Source organism: Myxocyprinus asiaticus, chromosome 6 (genome assembly GCF_019703515.2).
Source record: "Myxocyprinus asiaticus isolate MX2 ecotype Aquarium Trade chromosome 6, UBuf_Myxa_2, whole genome shotgun sequence".
In the NCBI taxonomy this organism is placed as follows: Eukaryota; Metazoa; Chordata; class Actinopteri; order Cypriniformes; family Catostomidae; genus Myxocyprinus; species Myxocyprinus asiaticus.
This window is the reverse complement of record NC_059349.1, coordinates 5,828,611-5,847,388: the sequence shown is the minus strand read 5'-3', so window position 1 is coordinate 5,847,388 and position 18,778 is coordinate 5,828,611. Positions and strand designations below refer to the sequence as shown.

Here is an 18,778-nt window from a genome sequence, read left to right as displayed (position 1 = left end):
GAGTTACAGTTGTGGAATCATGTTAATGTTAGTAAAGTTAATCATGTTAAAATCACAATGAATGAAGTGCCTCCCGCTGTTGTTTTGAATGAGGCTGTGTTCCATAAAGAAATAATCATCCCAATGCCCTATTCCCTTCAAAAACTTCACCATCCACTGTGAGAGCTTTGAAAGGCTAAAAGGTTAGGCTCAAACTCACTTTTTAAGTAATTTTTAGTGGAAATTCAGTTTGAAGCGATCTTACAGCATGACTATCACGGTTCTCCTTTCAAAGTACCCTTCGGAGGGTGATTTATCTAATTTGGAACGAATTCCGAGTTTGCGTCAAGCAGGAAATGTTCAAGGAACAAAAAGACGTTACTTCCTTAAACTGTCTCGAAATGGTCTATTCATACTACTCACCTGCATACATAAAGAACGTACTGTTTTACCGACTTCATCAAATGCAGTACTGGGACAGTTCAAGATTTAGAATGCAGCTAAAATGCAAGGAAAGCTATGACCATTAATATGTGTGAAAAATATTGGACAATATATAGAGAGAGAGAGTAGACAGCCCTAAGTACATAGAAACAATACACCAATAAGGGCTCATTTTCATGTTTTCAGTATGGTATATAGTGCAAGATAAAGACAGTGAGTTATGTTCCTATCCATTTTCTATTCAAAGATACTTTAATCACAGTAAATACGCCGCAATGCCACTGAGTAATCTGAATAATGAAATTATGGAAACTATGAAACCATAATAGCTAAAAAATGTATCCTGATGGCAAACAATTCATCTGGAAAAGCATTTTCACCTATGTTAATGAATGTTACATCAGAGTGTTTTTTTAAGAAAGACAGATTCAACAGACTGAAGTTAATGAACCTTTCATGTCAAAGGCAATGACAAATCCAGAGACTACATGCAGAAAATGCCTTTAATTAGGATCGTAAAGCTTTTCATGAGTGTTTTAATGATAAAAAAAAAAAGAATGCAAGTAATGGAATTATATGAAAGTACATACTGAAAAATGTGAAAAGTGTGTGGTTTCCCTCTAGTGGATGATTCTTTAACACACTGCATATTTTTGTGCATTTTCCGTTTTTAATCTTTGCAGTGTATTATTAAAATGTATCCAGAAAGTTCATTATATATGCTATAAAACAACATGAACACACACATCATACATAGATGACAGAATGTGGTTTTATGTGTAATTTGGAATGCTGTATTGTTTTACCACACAAGATATCAAACACTCAATCGATCATAATGTTATCAAGCACTTAGACTGAATAAATGCTCCCATAACATCAGAGCTTATCTCGTTTCGTCTCATCTGGAACATTCTATTTTGAGCTACATCCTGTGTAAATACTTTGACTCAAGATAATGACTTTTGGCAGTGTATTATTTCTGTCCCATTAACTCATTGAAAAATAAGGCACAATATGGTTAATGGAAAACTGCTCAAAATATCAAACATATATCCTTGAGTGACAAAAATTGAGGAAAACATTCTGCTTTATCCTGTTACTTTGGTCCACTGTTCAAATCATCATTTCAAGTTCATGTAAAAAACGTTTATAATATTTCCCTGCCAACTGTCAACATTTAGATTCTTTCTTCTGTGGAACACAAAAGCAGATGCTTTGGCAGAAGTCTCACCATTCACTTTCGTTGCATCATTTTTCCATCCAATGAAAGTGAATGGTCACTGAGGCTATCAGTCCCTAACCTTCCGCCAAACATCTCCTTTTGAGATTAACAGAGAAAAGTCAACAACATGAGGGTGAGTAAATGATGACAGAATTGTCATTTTGGGGTAAATTAACCCTTTAACGCATATCCTAAATTCCTTTAAAACTCAACAATATTTTGAGTTCCAGTTGACTGAATGTTATTGCTAATAATGATCCAGTGAGTTTTTCTCAGATATTGATGGATGACCTCAGTCGTGAGCATTAGATGATCTCAGACTCGTGACGTGCCAGAGCGATGGGGAGGGTCTTCACACACGGGCCCTGGAAGTGAAACCTTTAACACACAAGATCAACCAAAGATCATGAACATCACATCCATAAATGAGGAACAACATCATATTATACTATTACTGTATGTACGAACAGAGTGAATTATTTTGATTCGCTGATTAAATCTGATTATACAACTGTCAGTCAGTGTCACAGCACTGGAACTTTCCTGTTTGTCTCACTCCATTTGTTTGTGTCGGCAACATGCAACACTTGATCCATTGGCTTCTATTTTTGTTAGTGGAGCAAAAATAAACAAACTAACTGTCCAGATTGGCTATAAATTGAAGTTTAATATCCATTTATTTATTTATTTGTTAGGTAACAAAGTAATAAGTGGGATAATGAATAGTCTGCTTTGTGTTTGGGTTTATTCTGCTGTAATGACATCATTATATTTGCTATAAAACAACATGAACACACACATCATACATAGATGACAGAATGTGGTTTTATGTGTAATTTGGAATGCTGTATTGTTTTACTACACAAGATATCAAACACTCAATCGATCATATGTTATCAAGCACTTAGACTGAAAAAATGCTCCCATAACATCAGAGCTTATCTCGTTTCGTATTTACACATCATCCTTGGATCATCCTTTACCTAATTATCTTTTATTAAATCCTGGTATTTTTGTCATGTTCTGTAGAATGTAAATGTTGTGGTTGTGCTCACATGAAGCGTGTTGTATTAGGTGTTGTCTGAGTGTTGAATTCAGCCACTGGAATGCCACGGGATGCCACCTGTGGGCCAAACATGGCTGCAGGGTACACAACAGAGGAAGTGCCAACCTGCAGTTGGACATCAGACCAAACATGAATGAAATGAAAATAGTAAATAATCTGTATGGAATTCAGAACAAAACAAAACCAAAAAGATTGTTGTGACCTTTATCACTTTGTCAGCATGTTTCGTTTGGTTAAAGCAGCAAAGTTAACAGAAGTAAAACTACATTAAGTGACTATTTTTTTATCTATTTTAGCTGAGAGTAAATCATTCATGTTGAGTTCAAACAAAACAAAACAAAAACAGGACAAAACTAAACTAAAAACAAAAAAACAAAACGAAAAACGAAAACGAAACAAAAAAAAGTTGCAGCATCCTATATCTCTCTGTCAACATGTTTAGTTTGTTTAACAAAGCAGTAAGTGAAGCTAACAGAAGTAAAACTATATTAAGTGACTACTTTTAAAAAAATCTATTTTAGCTGAGAGTAAATCATTCATGTTGAATTCAAACAAAACAAAACAAAAACAAGACAAAACTAAACTAAAAACAAAACAAAAAACGAAAACGAAACAAAAAAGGTTGCAGCATCCTATATCTCTCTGTCAACATGTGTAGTTTGTTTAACAAAGCAGTAAGTGAAGCTAACAGAAGTAAAACTATATTAAGTGACTACTTTAAAAAAAATCTATTTTAGCTGAGAGTAAATCATTCAAGTTGTATTCAAACAAAACAAAACAAAAAAACAGAAAAAGCGTCCTATATCACTCTGTCAACATGTTTAGTTTGTTTAGCAGTCGTTTAGAAGTAAAACTATACCCAGTGACTGATTTATTTAATCTACTAGTAGATTTGAAGCAAACGCTTGCTGAGAAAGCATTATTTGTCTTCACTGAGTAGTGTGTGAAACTGACCACCAGACAGAGATCACATGTGTCCAGCTCTTTTTCCACTTTAGTGAGGATGTGACAGTCTAGAGTCTCTCCAAACCAGATGACATGTGGTCTGAGCAGACCGTCACAGCCCTTCTCATCACACCTGCAGGAAAAACAGCCAGGTATAGCTCAGATATCAACAGCTACATTCTCACAAAATCTGGTTTGTCATAAACGTCATTCCATTTGACATATTGCAGATTATATACAATTCTACATTAATCAGAGTACTGGTGAAACCCATCAAGGTCATAAACCATAAATGAATAAATTAATCTAGAGATCCAAAAACATTGATAATATATTTGTTTCTAAAACAATATGTCATAACATGTGGTATACTTGTTAATGTCTATGGGTTTTAGGCAGTATAAAAAGATGTTTGTAGTTTCTTTTATTTATTCATCATCAAGTTAATCAGTCCCTGTACAAATGATATCATGGAGTAGATCAGATTACTCCAACATCATGTTAGTACATACTGTTAGCTGTATTTCTATAGTACTAGTGCTCAGTACCTGGGCAGGTCTGTGACTGATATAGGAGCATCACTGACAGCAGGATCAGGTGATCTGTGAGAGATTGAAGACTGATCATCATTCACTTTATATACATGAAACATACAGAAAATACTGACAACTGACTATAATTGAGAGCATGGATTTTATTAACAGACCGACCAAGTTTATTTACAGACTTCTTTCATAAGCAATGTAAAGATTGGGAGATTTGAGAGCTACATCAGTGGGGAAGATTACTAGTGAATAAATTACATTTGGGTCTTATGACTTAAGAAGAATATAGCACACATTTATTTTCTTTTTTTAGTAGCTTTTTATGGTGGACATTCTCAAGACGTTCTGCCTAACTCTCACCGTGTGTTTCATGGAATAAAGAAAGTCAGGTTTGCAACAACATGACGGTGAGTAAAGGAGGACAGAATTTTCATTTTCAGGTGAACTACTCCAATTAAAGTGAGGGTGACGTACCCTTTGCCCTCCAGTGCTGGACAGATGGGGCTCTTGTGATTATTCTCCACATCTCCACAACTCACACATCTGGTTTTAAAGAGATTTCCTACAGACAGCAAAAGATTTCAGCATGAGACCAAAAAACCATATAATGCCATATAATGCATCTATCAAAAGTGACATCAAAATAATACAAAAAAGTTATCAAGTAACTACAAATGCAACCAACAAACTATGTATGCCAATTCAAATCATCCATCCATCTTCTATAGCCGCTTGTCCTATGTAGGGTAGTCCTGGAGCCTATCCCGGCTGTCTCGGGCTGAAGGCAGGGAAACACCCTGGGCAGGTGGCCAGTTCATCACATGGCAAATCAAATCATGTGTAACCATAATGACATCTCTATGAGGGTGAATCTTATTTTTTTCTTAATATATATATTTTTTTATTGTTTAAATAAAGGATAATGTAATTGCAAGTAATACAAAAAAATTTCTGAGGGTGAATCTTAACTTAAAAATGATAATAATATTTTTCATGAACAAAAAGAAGCTTATTTTTAGAATCATTAAGATTTGTTGCATTGTGACATTATTTTCACGACAACTAAGCCCCCCATCTCTCTCATTATTACTATAATGCAAAAAATATATATTTTTCATTATCACAATGCAAAGGAAAATGAATTACATTATTTATTATATTAAATTATATTTAGGCGATTAATTATATAACAAATAATGTGTTAAAAACATTAAAGCAATTAATAATGTCCCAGGACCTAATAAGGAATATTCCTTCAATCTGAGCTATTCAAGCTTGGAGTACCACCTGTTTTCTCCAGGGGGCAGTAAGCGAAACTCGCTGTACAGACAACGTGCAGCTTATACAGCGAACAAACCACACTTACCAAGAGCAGACAACACAAGATGAGAATACGTTCTTGCGTACAAACCAGGGGCGAGGCCAGAAATCTCCAAATGAGTGGACCATGGTGAAACAGGGTGGACCTCTATTCTGTGCCTAATTTCATTGTGAATATAATGAAGCGCGCCCCTTTCCTCAGACTTTATGTGTCAATATTTGCTCATTTACCCAATACTTAGAGTTGCATAATTACATGTACAATAACAATAATTATTTGTTCTTTTTTTTTTTAACAATTATTACGTTTATTATTAAAAATGTACCTTAATGGGTCATATTGGTGCAATTGTAATGGGGTTGTCTCTGCGTTGTAACGAATAAAGCACTCGACTGACAACATCTCACACCTTTGGTGGATTTTATTCTGTTTAAACACATTGAAAAGCGGTGGTCAGTCCCAATAATAATGCTCACGCATGTTCCACCACAACCACTCTCTCGGCTGGCGCAAATCTTAATCTTTATATACACTATATTGTCAAAAGTATTCGCTCACCCATCCAAATCATTGAATTCAGGCATTCCAATCACTTCCATGGCCACAGGTGTATAAAATGAAGCACCTAGGCATGCAGACTGCTTCTACAAACATTTGTGAAAGAATGGGCCGCTCTCAGGAGCTCAGTGAATTCCAGCATGGTACTGTGATAGGATGCCACCTGTGCAACAAGTCCAGTCGTGAAATTTCCTCGCTACTAAATATTCCACAGTCAACTGTCAGTGGTATTATAACAAACTGGAAGCAATTAGGAATGACAGCAACTCAGCCACGAAGTGGTAGGCCACGTAAAATGACAGAGCGGGGTCAGCGGATGCTGAGGCGCATAGTGCGCAGAGGTCGCCAACTTTCTGCAGAGTCAATCGCTACAGACCTCCAAAGTTCATGTGGCCTTCAGATTAGCTCAAGAACAGTGCGTAGAGAGCTTCATGGAATGGGTTTCCATGGCCAAGCAGCTGCATCCAAGCCATACATCACCAAGTGCAATGCAAAGCGTTGGATGCAGTGGTGTAAAGCACGCCGCCACTGGACTCTAGAGCAGTGGAGACGCGTTCTATGGAGTGACGAATCACGCTTCTCCATCTGGCAATCTGATGGACGAGTCTGGGTTTGGCGGTTGCCAGGAGAACGGTACTTGTCTGACTGCATTGTGCCAACTGTGAAGTTTGGTGGAGGGGGGATTATGGTGTGGGGTTGTTTTTCAGGAGCTGGGCTTGGCCCCTTAGTTCCAGTGAAAGGAACTCTGAATGCTTCAGCATACCAAGAGATTTTGGACAATTCCACGCTCCCAACTATGTGGGAACAGTTTGGGGATGGCCCCTTCCTGTTTCAACATGACTGCACACCAGTGCACAAAGCAAGGTCCATAAAGACATGGATGAGCGAGTTTGGTGTGGAAGAACTTGACTGGCCTGCACAGAGTCCTGACCTCAACCCGACAGAGCACCTTTGGGATGAATTAGAGCGAAGACTGTGAGCCAGGCCTTCTCGTCCAAAATCAGTGTCTGACCTCACAAATGCGCTTCTGGAAGAATGGTCAAAAATTCCCATAAACATACTCCTAAACCTTGTGGAAAGCCTTCCCAGAAGAGTTGAAGCTGTTATAGCTGCAAAGGGTGGGCCGACGTCATATTAAACCCTATGGATTAAGAATGGGATGTCAATTAAGTTCATATGCGTCTAAAGGTAGATGAGCGAATACTTTTGGCAATATAGTGTATGAACAATATAGGAAAGTGTAACGGGTAAGGATGGGCAAGGAGGAGGCGGGAACTGGCAGAACAATCAACATAACTTCTTGAAATCTTCAGCTTCACAACACTTAAAAAATAGAACACTCAATAAGACACGCCAGTCGCTGCACATTCGTGTCGTTCTTTCTCTCCGCCATCACTGTAATGTGACACAGCGTTTAGAAACGATGCCAACCAGCTTGACGAGCCACACCACTCCCTCTCTCCCGCAAACAGACACACGACCACGCCCCCATTCCCACAGACAGGTATACAATAATGACACATATCATTTAAAATATAAAGTCTGTACCTGTTTAAACATATTGAAAAGCGGTGGTCAGTCCCAATTATAATGCTCACACATGTTGTATAATGAGGATGAACATTAAATCAAACATTACTAAACATAAAACATGGTAGCTTGAGAAGAGAGCATATAATACACCTTCATACATGACAAAATACATGCTGATGCTAATCCCCAAAAAAATAAGATCAAATTTATTCAAATATTTTTCTGGGGAGCACTCACCCACCACAACCACTCTCTCGGCTGGCGCGAATCTTAATGACCCAGCTGGAACCAGTTCGCTACACAGCACCAGCCAATGGGTGAAGAGTGCAGCTTAAATATAATTAAAGGGTCATACACAAAATGAAGCAAGTGGAAGCACCTTTCTGACCCTGTTACACAATGAAAAATGAAATGGCCACAGAAATAAACACAATAAATTAAAATAAGAGATATTGCAATAAACATTATTATTAGACACTTTTCAGTCCTCCTGCTTTTCACAGGTGTTGGCTGGGTTTCCTGAAGCACTAAGAAGAACATTAGTAGCACTTAAGTAATTCTTAATCTCTACGGTGCGTATAATAGTCTATGTAAAATAAGAGGTCTGGTGAAAAACACGAGTGAATCAGATGTTCTATTTAACAGCTGTCCTATAGAGTTGGGGAATGTTACATTCAAATGGAGGCTAAAGAGCAGACAAGCACAGAAGAGAAACTTCTTGTTCAAGAACCGTTTCTGAGGTTGTAGCTACTGAATTATGACACACATGACAATTCACCTGTCGTCCCAATGTCCTTGCATCCTGAGATGGTCTGAGATCATATTCAGCGTTCTAATAGACGACACTATTCCTGCAAATTGTTCCCAGATTATGAACAGGGAAGAAATAATAAGAACTCGCCATATGCGCGTGTTCCGCGAGAGCTGCGCAGTGCAGAGAAAATGAGCGACTCGGTAAGAAGTGCCGCAATCCATTTCAGTTCACGCTATTAATGCATTTACCAATTTTCACATTTGATTCTGCCACTTTATTCAGCTCTGTGTCAGCACCTTTGCAATGTGTCCGGAGGGAACATTACACTGACGCACACACCTCAAACACACACACAACAGCGAATCCGTGTCCATGATCAAGTGATGGAGAAAGGACCTTTTAACCATAATTTTTTGTACGAAACAAACTCTGATTGGACCTGTGAAAAGCTGCATTCACACGACTCGCTGGTGTGAAGCAAAAGCGTTTCCCTAGAACTGACACAGTTCCAGACAATTCGGATAAAGCAACATTACACGTTCATGTGGAGTAAAAAGGGGCAAATCATGTAAATGCGGCTTAAGGACTGCTTTAGCAAATATATATTACATTGTGGAGGATGAGAGCTTAAGAGATTTAATGCCCATTGCAATGAAAACACAAACTATGGGAATATATATTAGTCAACCTCTCATTAGACTTTGGGAAATGTTTAAAGTTACTTGAATTGGTGCTATTTTAGTACATTTCTATCTTTATACTGTGGAAGACTTTGTTTGGAAAATGTTAATAAAACACTATTGTTACAAATTGTTTTCTTTTCTTTTCCAAGACAGAACTAAATGAATTTTGACAGGAAATTAAGTATTTATAGCACTTTCAAAATCTGTGATTAATCGTGATTATCTATGAAAAATCAAGAGATTAATTGCGAATAAATATTTGAATTTACTTACAGCACTAAATATAATATTGTCATGAAAATTATGCCACAAATGCGGCAAGTCTTCTCGGCCTTCAAAATATTATTATTCTATTTTTTCTTCAAGCACTGTGATATGGCATATTTAACAATATTGTAATGTAATAATATAATATAATATAATTTATACCATGGGTCTGTTGAATGCTTCGCATCAGGTGGTTCTTTATCTCCACATTGTGCATTTAAAAACGTTTAACCCACACCTAGCCGTAGACTATCCCTTACATAATAATATATATTATAATGAAAATAATGCCACAATGCAGCAAATCTACTTCATTGTCAAAACAGGCTTCATTCTCATTATGCAAAATATTGTTATTGTATAGTTTTCCTTTTAAATAACTGTCATTTGGCGTAATTAACAATAATATAATTCAATTTAATATACAATAATATAATATTTTGTCATGAAAATTATGCCACAATGCAACAAATCTTCTCTGCCTTCAAAATGGGCTCCATTTTTTTCTTTATGCAAAATATATTAATTCCATATTTTTTAATTTCAAGAAGTGTCATATGGCGTAATGAACAACAGCTGATCTGAGCATGAGAATCAAGCAGAACACTGCTCTTCCACACATTATATTAAGACATGCTTTAGTAAGGTAATTGTGCTCTGACCGTGGAGCTCCAGCACATGTTTGGATCCGGCCCGGTGGTGCAGCTCATCGATGTTCTGTGTGATCACCACCACGGATCGGCCCTGTTTGCTGAGACGAGCCTCACACTCAGCAATGGCGTGGTGGGCAGCACTGGGCTGTGCGTTCAGAGCCAGCTCTCTGCGGTAGTGGAAGAACTCCCACACTCTGCTCGGGTTACGAGAAAAAGATTCAGGCGTCGCCAAGTCCTGAAGACAGACAGACAGATCAGAGCAAGAAAAATGAAATAAACAATGGAAGTTTCTGATATTTTTTTTCTTTTTTTGCCTGTAATTTGTTTCTTTGCTCTTTATTTGATTACCTAAATAATTACTTTAAAAACTTGAACAAACCAATATTTATATATATATATAAATAAAAATATATATATATATATATATATATATATATATATATATATATATATATATTTTTTTTTTTTTTTTTTTTTTTTTTTTTTTTACTTTTTAAATAAAGAAATGTGCTCAATAGCATATTAGTTTTTGCTGTTGTTTTGAAACTGGTATTGGTATCCGCTACAGAAATTTTGGTAATATGACAATCCTAGTGTGTGTGTGTGTGTGTGTGTGTGTGTATTGCAACCTGTGTTGTCCATTATAAATAAACAAATAAAAGTGTATGTGTGTGTAACCTGTGTCTTCCATGCTCTCCAGTGTCCTCCAGCTCCTCTGAAGGTCGGGATGCCACTCTCTGCACTCACTCCAGCTCCTGTGATGATGGCAATGTGTTTGGCCTTTGAGAAGATCTCACGAAATTTTGCCATATCTACAAACATAAAAACACACTGATCTGTTCAGAAACATCCTGTTCAAGTCAGTCGTAATCATAATCTGACGGGTCAGTGGTTGTTTGTCCATGTACAATAAAGTCTTGAGGTTTGGTCAGTCACACACCTGAGTTTGTACGACAGGTGACAGGTGTGTGTACACGTGTCCATCTTCCACATCGAAAGTGTGGTGCTGCCGTCCTCAAGATGAACTGGGAAATCAACATTTATCGATCGTTACCCTGTTAAAGACGAAAAAGGTTTAAAAATGTTATTCTTTTTAAATGTAGGCTAAGTCATAATTGAACATTCTGTCGTCATTAACTCACCCTTGTGTTGTTCCAAACCTGTGTGACTTTATTTCTTCTGTGGATCACTAAAAGGAGAGTTTTGTTTCAGGCACCATCCATTTTAATCATATGGAAAAGAGCAGCATCAACATTCTTCATTTCTCATATAGGTATGGAAAGACATGAGGATGAGTAAATGATGATAGAATTTTCATTTTGGGGTGAACTATTCCTTTAAGTTCTGGGAACTTGTATTGTAATTGCTCCCAACATTAAACACACAATACAATACAATACAATATACACAGATGCTCATCGGTTTAAACATTGTAAACAAAAACAGGACTATAGTGAAGGTGGGGGTGAAACTAGGGATGTTGTCTAGTTGCTTATATAATACTGCTTAGTGCAGTAATGCAAAAGTACTCTAGAGCACTATAATGTTCATCTACAGACTTGCTAAGATCTAGCCAAAACCACCTGTAAATGTCTCCATCATTAGATAAAGTTAAACTATATGCACTAAAATGATCACATCAGACCATGTGCATGCATGATCAATTAACAAGACATTATGATCAAACACAGCATTTAGGTCCATACATAATTTATCAAATTTGAAATGCTCGTGTGACAGCAAGCTGGATTTAGCTCACTAGCTATTGTAGTTATTAATGAGACAACTACAGGTTTGACACTAAAGTATTTATAAATAAATAATCTCACCTTGATAAATGTTACAGAGGAAGGAAAGTTATTGTACAAATATACTTTTTAGGCGTCTCACTGCCGTCAAGTATGTAAACATGTCGCAAAGCACGTCTGTTTCTACGGTGATGTTGTGACGCGTGAAGTGTGCTGGTGCTGGACTGCGCCCTCTAGTTTCGGATCATGAGACTGCAGCCATTTCCGCTTCCTATTGATTCAACCTCAAAAGAGCGCAGTACATTTATTCTGTTTGTGCAAACTGGGTTTCGTTTGTGTTAGGACTTTTTTAAAATATGCATATTTACATAGAAAACGCAAAAAATGCTCATTTGTAATATACCATGAACAACATGTTACAATTTTTAACTGGTTAAATTACACAAACAGTAAAATAAATAAATAACAGGAAAATAATTGCCTCTTCACTTACCCATCAACATAATTTTTACTAACAATGTTACAGTTTTCTTGTATAGCTACAATTTTGCTCTAATAAAGCTGTTTAGCTTGTGGTCCAAAAACCCGGAATCCGCCATGGGTTCCCTCTGGATTTTCCAATGGGGTTTTTTAATTTATGAGAAAAATAAGGTCTGTGGTAAACATTACTTAACAATACACTGACGTTTTGTTCTACAACATAAATTACACACAGTCATTCCTCAAACGTGAATTTTGAAGCTGTATTGAATTACATATTTTTTTGTTTATTTTTTTTAAACACACGGCGGCTTCAAAATTCAAGTTTGAGGAATGAGTGTATGTAATTTATGTTGTAGAACAAAATGTCCACGTTTCCTCAAGCAATGTTTACCACAGACTTGCAAACTGTAGTGTTTTTGTGGTGGTTTTGGAGCAGTGGCTTCTTCCTTGCTGAGCAGCCTTTCAGGTTATGTCGATATAGGACTTGTTTTACTGTGGATATAGATACTTGTCTACCTGTTTCCTCCAGCATCTTCACAAGGTCCTTTGCTGTTGTTCTGGGATTGATTTTCACTTTTCGCACCAAACTACTTTCATCTCTAGGAGACAGAATGCATCTCTTTCCTGAGTGGTATGATAGCATTTTTTAAGTGCATTTAAAAAAAATGGACTTAAGAAAAATCGAGTCGTTGCACGTTTGCATTTACTGAGTCATGTGCATTATTTTAAAGGAGCCCGCCTTGTCATGAGGGGAGAGTTATATTCGGAATAGGAGCAAGTATAAATCATTGTATTTTTTTTTTTTTATTTCCCCCCAAGTTGGAATGCCCAATTCCCAATGCACTCTATGTCTTTGTGGTGGCGTAGTGACTCGCCTCAATCCGGTGGCGGAGGACGAATCTCAGTTGCCTCCACGTCTGAGACCATCAATCCACGCATCTTATCACGTGGCTTGTTGAGCGCGTTACCGTGGAGACAAAATGCGTGTGGAGGCTTCACGCCATCCACCACTGCATCCATGCCCCCCACCGAGAGCAAACCACATTATAGCGACCATGAGGAGGTTACCCCATGTGACTCTACCCTCTCTAGCAACCGGGCCAATTTGGTTGCTTCAGGCTGGAGTCATTCAGCACACCCTGGAATTCTAACTCAAAAACTCCAGGGGTGGTAGTCAGTGTCTTTACTCGCTGAGCTACCCAGGCCCCCATAAATAGTTTTATTAAATTTTGCCGGGAGGCGCCGCGGAATGAGTGTAATATCTCATATAATGAGGGCTGAAATGGCTGTTACGCCGCCAGCCTCCGTATACCTGGTAGCGCCCGTGCACAAAACTGTTTTGGCTGATTGTGAGGACCAGTTGTGGGTTAAACACTTCTGAATATCACGGGCTGTGTTCAAAGACTTGTGTGCCGATGTCAGAGCTTTCATTTGGCTCTCGCTTTATGTGCAAAAATAGTCAAAACACGTCATCGTCACGCGAATAAACTGTTTTCATTAACTTAATGTGCATTATGACTTTTGCAAAACTCTAGAAAATCCACCTCTGTTTAGCACATAAACTTTTACACGAATTTAGACCAAGTAACAATTTGTTTGCCAGGTAGGAATTAAATTTGTGAGTTACAAAATCAATCAAAGCCAATTTCACACATGATTAGAATAAACAAACATTCCTAAAAATAAAAGACAAGTCAAAGAAACATACCTGTCAATAGAAAATGACACGCAGCGATAAGCATGGGATATCTGACTACAGACTCCCCAAGTTCCTTGCCAACCTTCCTTAAATATCCAGACAGAAAACATTGTGTACCAAATGAATTTATCACACTGTGGTGATATTCAGGTGAAGATTTCAGCTTTGTAAAACAATGCAAAGGTGATTTGCAATTTATCACACGTGATGATATTCAGGTGTAGATTTCAGCTTTTGTGAGAGAGTTCAGATGTTGTCTGAAGTCAAAAGTTCTTTGTTATTCCATGAATTGATGTGTGTTGGGCTATCAGACATCTTGGCATCGGCCTTACAGGTGGAAACCCAGCAATTTATACCTAAACTACAGCAGAGTTGTTGATAAAAAAAAATTAAAAAGATTTTTTTCTTTTTCATATCATCACATACGCCTTGTAAAAAGGTTTCTCTTCATGAAATTGTTTATGTCATTCTAAAATAGAGTTGGAACAATAAATATTGTAAAAAAAAAATGTGCAATACAAACAAATTTTTCCCTTCAGGGTCGTTTGCAAATATAGTCCTGTAAATACAGTAAACAGTTTCCTATAATACACTACTAATTTCTTTTGGCTTTATTACAATGACAATATTAAACCCAATTGTTTAATTTTGCAAACATCATATTTTGGTTTTTAATATCGCACTATTTTTCTCTCATTATCTGAATTAATAGCTGTCTTGCCTTTTTAATTTAGAAAGCTCTCAAGGGACCTTCATATTTGGGGCTCCCTGGCATCAAAAAGGTTCAAACTCGACAGCATGTACCGAAGGTACGGTGAGTAAGCTGGATAATGGCCAGAGTTGAGATGCAGGTTGGCGGAAGGGAGACATTTCGGAAGACGACAATAATCAAGACATGGATTATCAGGAAGTAAGATATACTAAAAGGAAAAAGGAAAGAAGCATGGGTGATGGATCTGATTGTGAGCAAACAATTAATAAATTGAGAAATATAAGAAATGAAGCCGGTAAAGAGGTGAGAAATCAAAGTGATTGTTACTTTTGCTAAACAATCAGAACAATAAATCATCCTGTTAAACTATCAAAAGCAATTGAGAAAGAGATAGGAATAGTGAAAGCTGTATCCTGTCTCAGTAACGGAAGAATAATGATCAAATGCAGGGACGAGAAGCAGAAACAGAAGATTCTTAAAATTAAAACACTAGCAGGAGGAAAGGTAGTGTGCACAGAAATAGGCGATAAAACTAGAGGGGTCATTTCAGGAGTACCTCTTAACGTAAGTATGGATGACATCAAAGGAAGTTTGGATGGTGGTGCAGTCATTTCTGCAAGAAGATTGCAGATGTGGAAAGACAATAAAAGGTGTGACAGCATGAGCGTGTTGATTCAGTTTGAAGGAAATACCCTACCGACAAAAGTGAAGCTAGGATTTATAAGCTTTTCGGTACGAGAGTTTATACCTCCTCCTTTGAGATGTTTTACACACTGCAAATACCTGTAAAAGGAAAATGCGCTGTGCAAAATGCGGAGGAGAACATGAGTATGGCAAGTGTGAGGAAGGAACAGAGATCAAATTTTGTGGGAGAGGCCATAGTGCTGCTGATGCAGGATGCCCCATACAACAAGAAGCTCGGGAAATACAAAAAATAAAGACAGTGCAAAATATAACATATGCAGAAGCTACCCGTAAGATAAAAGGCATAGCAGAAACAAAGAGAATAAATGTGCAAGAAATCAATGTGGAATCTTCCATCCAGAATAATGTAAATCCTGCAAGAAATGAATCAGATGTTCTGTTTGTGATGAACAAAATTTATTTTGTGGCATGTATTTGTGCAGTGATAAATGGTAAAGCCAAAGTAGAAAGGAAGTCGGACAAGTTAAAGATAATTGTAGGATGTGCTAATAATTTCCTAAAGTTAACAGGAATTTCTGCTGAAGAAGTTCATGAGATTTTAAAAGCGAAAGAAGGAACTGTTGCGTTGGACATGACTCAGAGTAACAATACATAATCCTATAATGTCTTTCCTACTATTACACTGGAATGCCAGGAGCTTAATAGCAAATGGGCAAGAATTTAAAAAACATATCACAGAAATGGGAAAGCACCAGACATTATTTGTATCCAAGAGACATGGTTAAATAGCTCCTTGAGATCATTTAAGATCAATGGATATGTAGTAGAGAGGAAACACAGAGAAAATGACAGAGGTGGAGGGTGTGCAATATTTATTAAAAAAGCATAGCATATAAAAGAATATATAAAAATAGTAACACAGAATACATACATATAGAAATAATGGGAATAAATGAAGTATTTTTATAATCCATGTAAAGAAATAAGTATTACTATTTTAAAAGAAGTGATGGGTGACACAGGGGCAAAATGATTATGTGTGGGGATTTTAATGCACATAATGGTTTATGGGGTAGTAAAAACACTGATAATAACAGGGAAATAATAGAAGAATTTATAGAAGAACATTCACTGGTTTGTTTGAATGATGGGAAGCCAACAAGAATGGATATAACAAGAGGTAGCACATCATGTTTAGATCTCACAATAATGTCAGCAGCATTAGCTGGTAAATGTACTTGGACAGTGCATGAAGATAATATGGGCAGTGATCATTGGCCAGTAATATGTGAAATTCAAAATAAAGCACAAAAACAAATTATTAATCAATGTGTAAGATGGGGATTTAAATAGGCAAAATGGAAGGAATTGTATATGTTGTGTGAAGAAAAATTCAATAATATGAAATTGGAAAGAAGTGTTGAGGAAAAATATAATAAAAGAGTAGAAGGAATTATCTTTGCAGCAAAACAGTCTATTCCTTTAATAAAAGATAATGGAAAGAAAAAGAAAAGCGTGCCATGGTGGTCAGAAGAATGCACAGTGGCATTTCGAATTTTAAAAAGATTAATAACTCAAGATAAAGATAATAAATTCAATAGCCAAGTATGAATGGGGAGCCAGCAAGAGTTCACTGTTACATGTTTATCAAGCCTTAATACGTTCTAGTATAGACTATGGGTGTGCAGTGTATGGGGCTGGATCTAAATCAGAATTGAAGAAATTGGATAATTTACAGTTGTAAGGGGGTTTAGAGGAAAGGAGGAGGCGAGAACCGGCTTGACAACTTAAATAACAATTTATTAAACAAAAACCCAACCAAAAACACACAACCAAAAACACAGCACAGCTGTCTGTAATTCTCTCTCTCTCTCGAACTGTCGTCCCCGGCCGCCTTTATCCCTCGCGCGCCCCATCAGGCTGATTGGGGACCGGGTGTGTCTCATTCCAACCCGGCCCCGCCCTCCTCGGCTCTACACTCCTCCCGGCGTTGCCTCAGGCCGGGGAGCCCCCGGCATGACGTACATCCCCCCCACCCTTCCTCTCCGGGTGGGGGGGCGTGCCTTATGCCCCGACTGCCGGCGGGTCCTCCCCGCCTTCCTCGACCTGGGAGGAGAAAAAACAACACAAAATGGCGAGGGAAAGGCCAACACGGAGCGGCAGAGAGAGAGAGAGGAGAGAGAGAAAAAAAACCTCAACGGTTCTCTGATGCGCCGTCGCGTGGTCCTCGATCACTACTCCACCCTCTCAGGCAGACTGCAGCCGCTCCTCCCCGGGCGGACCGGAGTCAGACCTCCGACCCCCAGCGGACAGAACGCCCCTCCGCGTTCCCGGCGTCCCGTGGGGACTCTCCTCCGCCCCTGGCAGCGGCCCTACCACTCCAGGCGGTCGGGGAGTCACTTCCCTCCTCCCCCCGCGGACGGCGGTCTTCTCTCGACCCCTCCGCGTTCCCTGGGGACGGCAGGGCACTCCTCCGCCCCCGGCAGCGGCTCCCTCGCTCCAGGCGGGTAGTCGGGCTACTCCGTCCCCCGTCGGACGGCAGCGGCGCTCCCCTGGGTGGACGGCAGTGTCGAGGACTCTGCGACGGGAATCCCTCCTCCTTCCCGGGTTTCGGCACCAGTGTAAGGGGGTTTAGAGGAAAGGAGGAGGCGAGAACCGGCTTGACAACTTAAATAACAATTTATTAAACAAAAACCCAACCAAAAACACACAACCAAAAACACAGCTGTCTGTAATTCTCTCTCTCTCTCGAACTGTCGTCCCCGGCCGCCTTTATCCCTCGCGCGCCCCATCAGGCTGATTGGGGACCGGGTATGTCTCATTCCAACCCGGCCCCGCCCTCCTCGGCTCTACAACAGTCTAGAGCACTTAGAATCTGTTGTGGAGCAATAAGATCAACCCTTTTAGATGCCATCAGGGTTGAAATGGGGGAGATGCCATTAGACTTAAAAAGGGGAAAACTAGCTATGATGTATTGGGTTAACTTGAAAGGAAGTGACAACAATCATCGCACAGTTTTAAAAGATTGCTGGGAATACAAAAATAATGGCGGAAATATCTTTGGATGGAAGTATGAACAGTGGGTCAAGGATTGTGGTCTGGAGAAAGAAGTCATCTGCCCTAATATGCCATTACATGGTGTGCCAGTATGGAACTTTCCTGAACCTATTGTTGAAATGAGATTATTAGAGGTCTGGGAAAAAGCAGAAGAAGGGTATAGTAGTAGTAATGAAATCAATGTTTTTATGAGAGAAAAATTTGACTCTTTTATGCAGATGTTTACAGATGGATCAAAAGATCCATTTAATCAAAAAGTTGGTATAGGAGTATATATTCCGAGATTTAAGACACAAATAAGTCTAAGAATAACTGATAAATTGTCTGTATATTCCACAGATTTAATTGCTGTAATAGTAGGGCTACAATGGATTGAACAGACTAAGCCAATTAGGACTGCAATTTGTTCGGATTCGTCGTCAGCTCTTAAAAGTATAATGTCTACAAGAACTGACAGAGAA

At 38.4% G+C, this 18,778-nt stretch overlaps 1 protein-coding gene across 3 annotated transcripts; it reads right to left on the bottom strand.

Annotated features, from left to right (window-relative positions):
* Nucleotides 1-912: 912 nt before the first annotated feature.
* LOC127442966 (NAD-dependent protein deacylase sirtuin-5, mitochondrial-like) lies at nt 913-11,930 on the bottom strand. Of its 3 annotated transcripts, none has more exons than XM_051701423.1 (10): nt 11,803-11,925; nt 11,116-11,162; nt 10,914-11,028; nt 10,652-10,785; nt 9,983-10,208; nt 4,679-4,766; nt 4,208-4,261; nt 3,669-3,792; nt 2,704-2,819; nt 913-2,026 (listed from the first exon to the last, which is right to left on the bottom strand). In XM_051701423.1, the coding sequence occupies exons 3-10, from the start codon at nt 11,011-11,013 to the stop codon at nt 1,954-1,956; spliced, it is 915 nt and encodes a 304-aa protein (XP_051557383.1). In that variant the 5' UTR covers nt 11,014-11,028; nt 11,116-11,162; nt 11,803-11,925; the 3' UTR covers nt 913-1,953. The 3 variants fall into 3 exon arrangements, with proteins under 3 accessions (XP_051557383.1, XP_051557385.1, XP_051557384.1); XM_051701425.1 differs by having other exon boundaries at nt 11,116-11,237; nt 11,803-11,908; XM_051701424.1 differs by lacking the exon at nt 11,116-11,162 and having other exon boundaries at nt 11,803-11,930.
* Between the last annotated feature and the right edge of the window lie 6,848 nt (nt 11,931-18,778).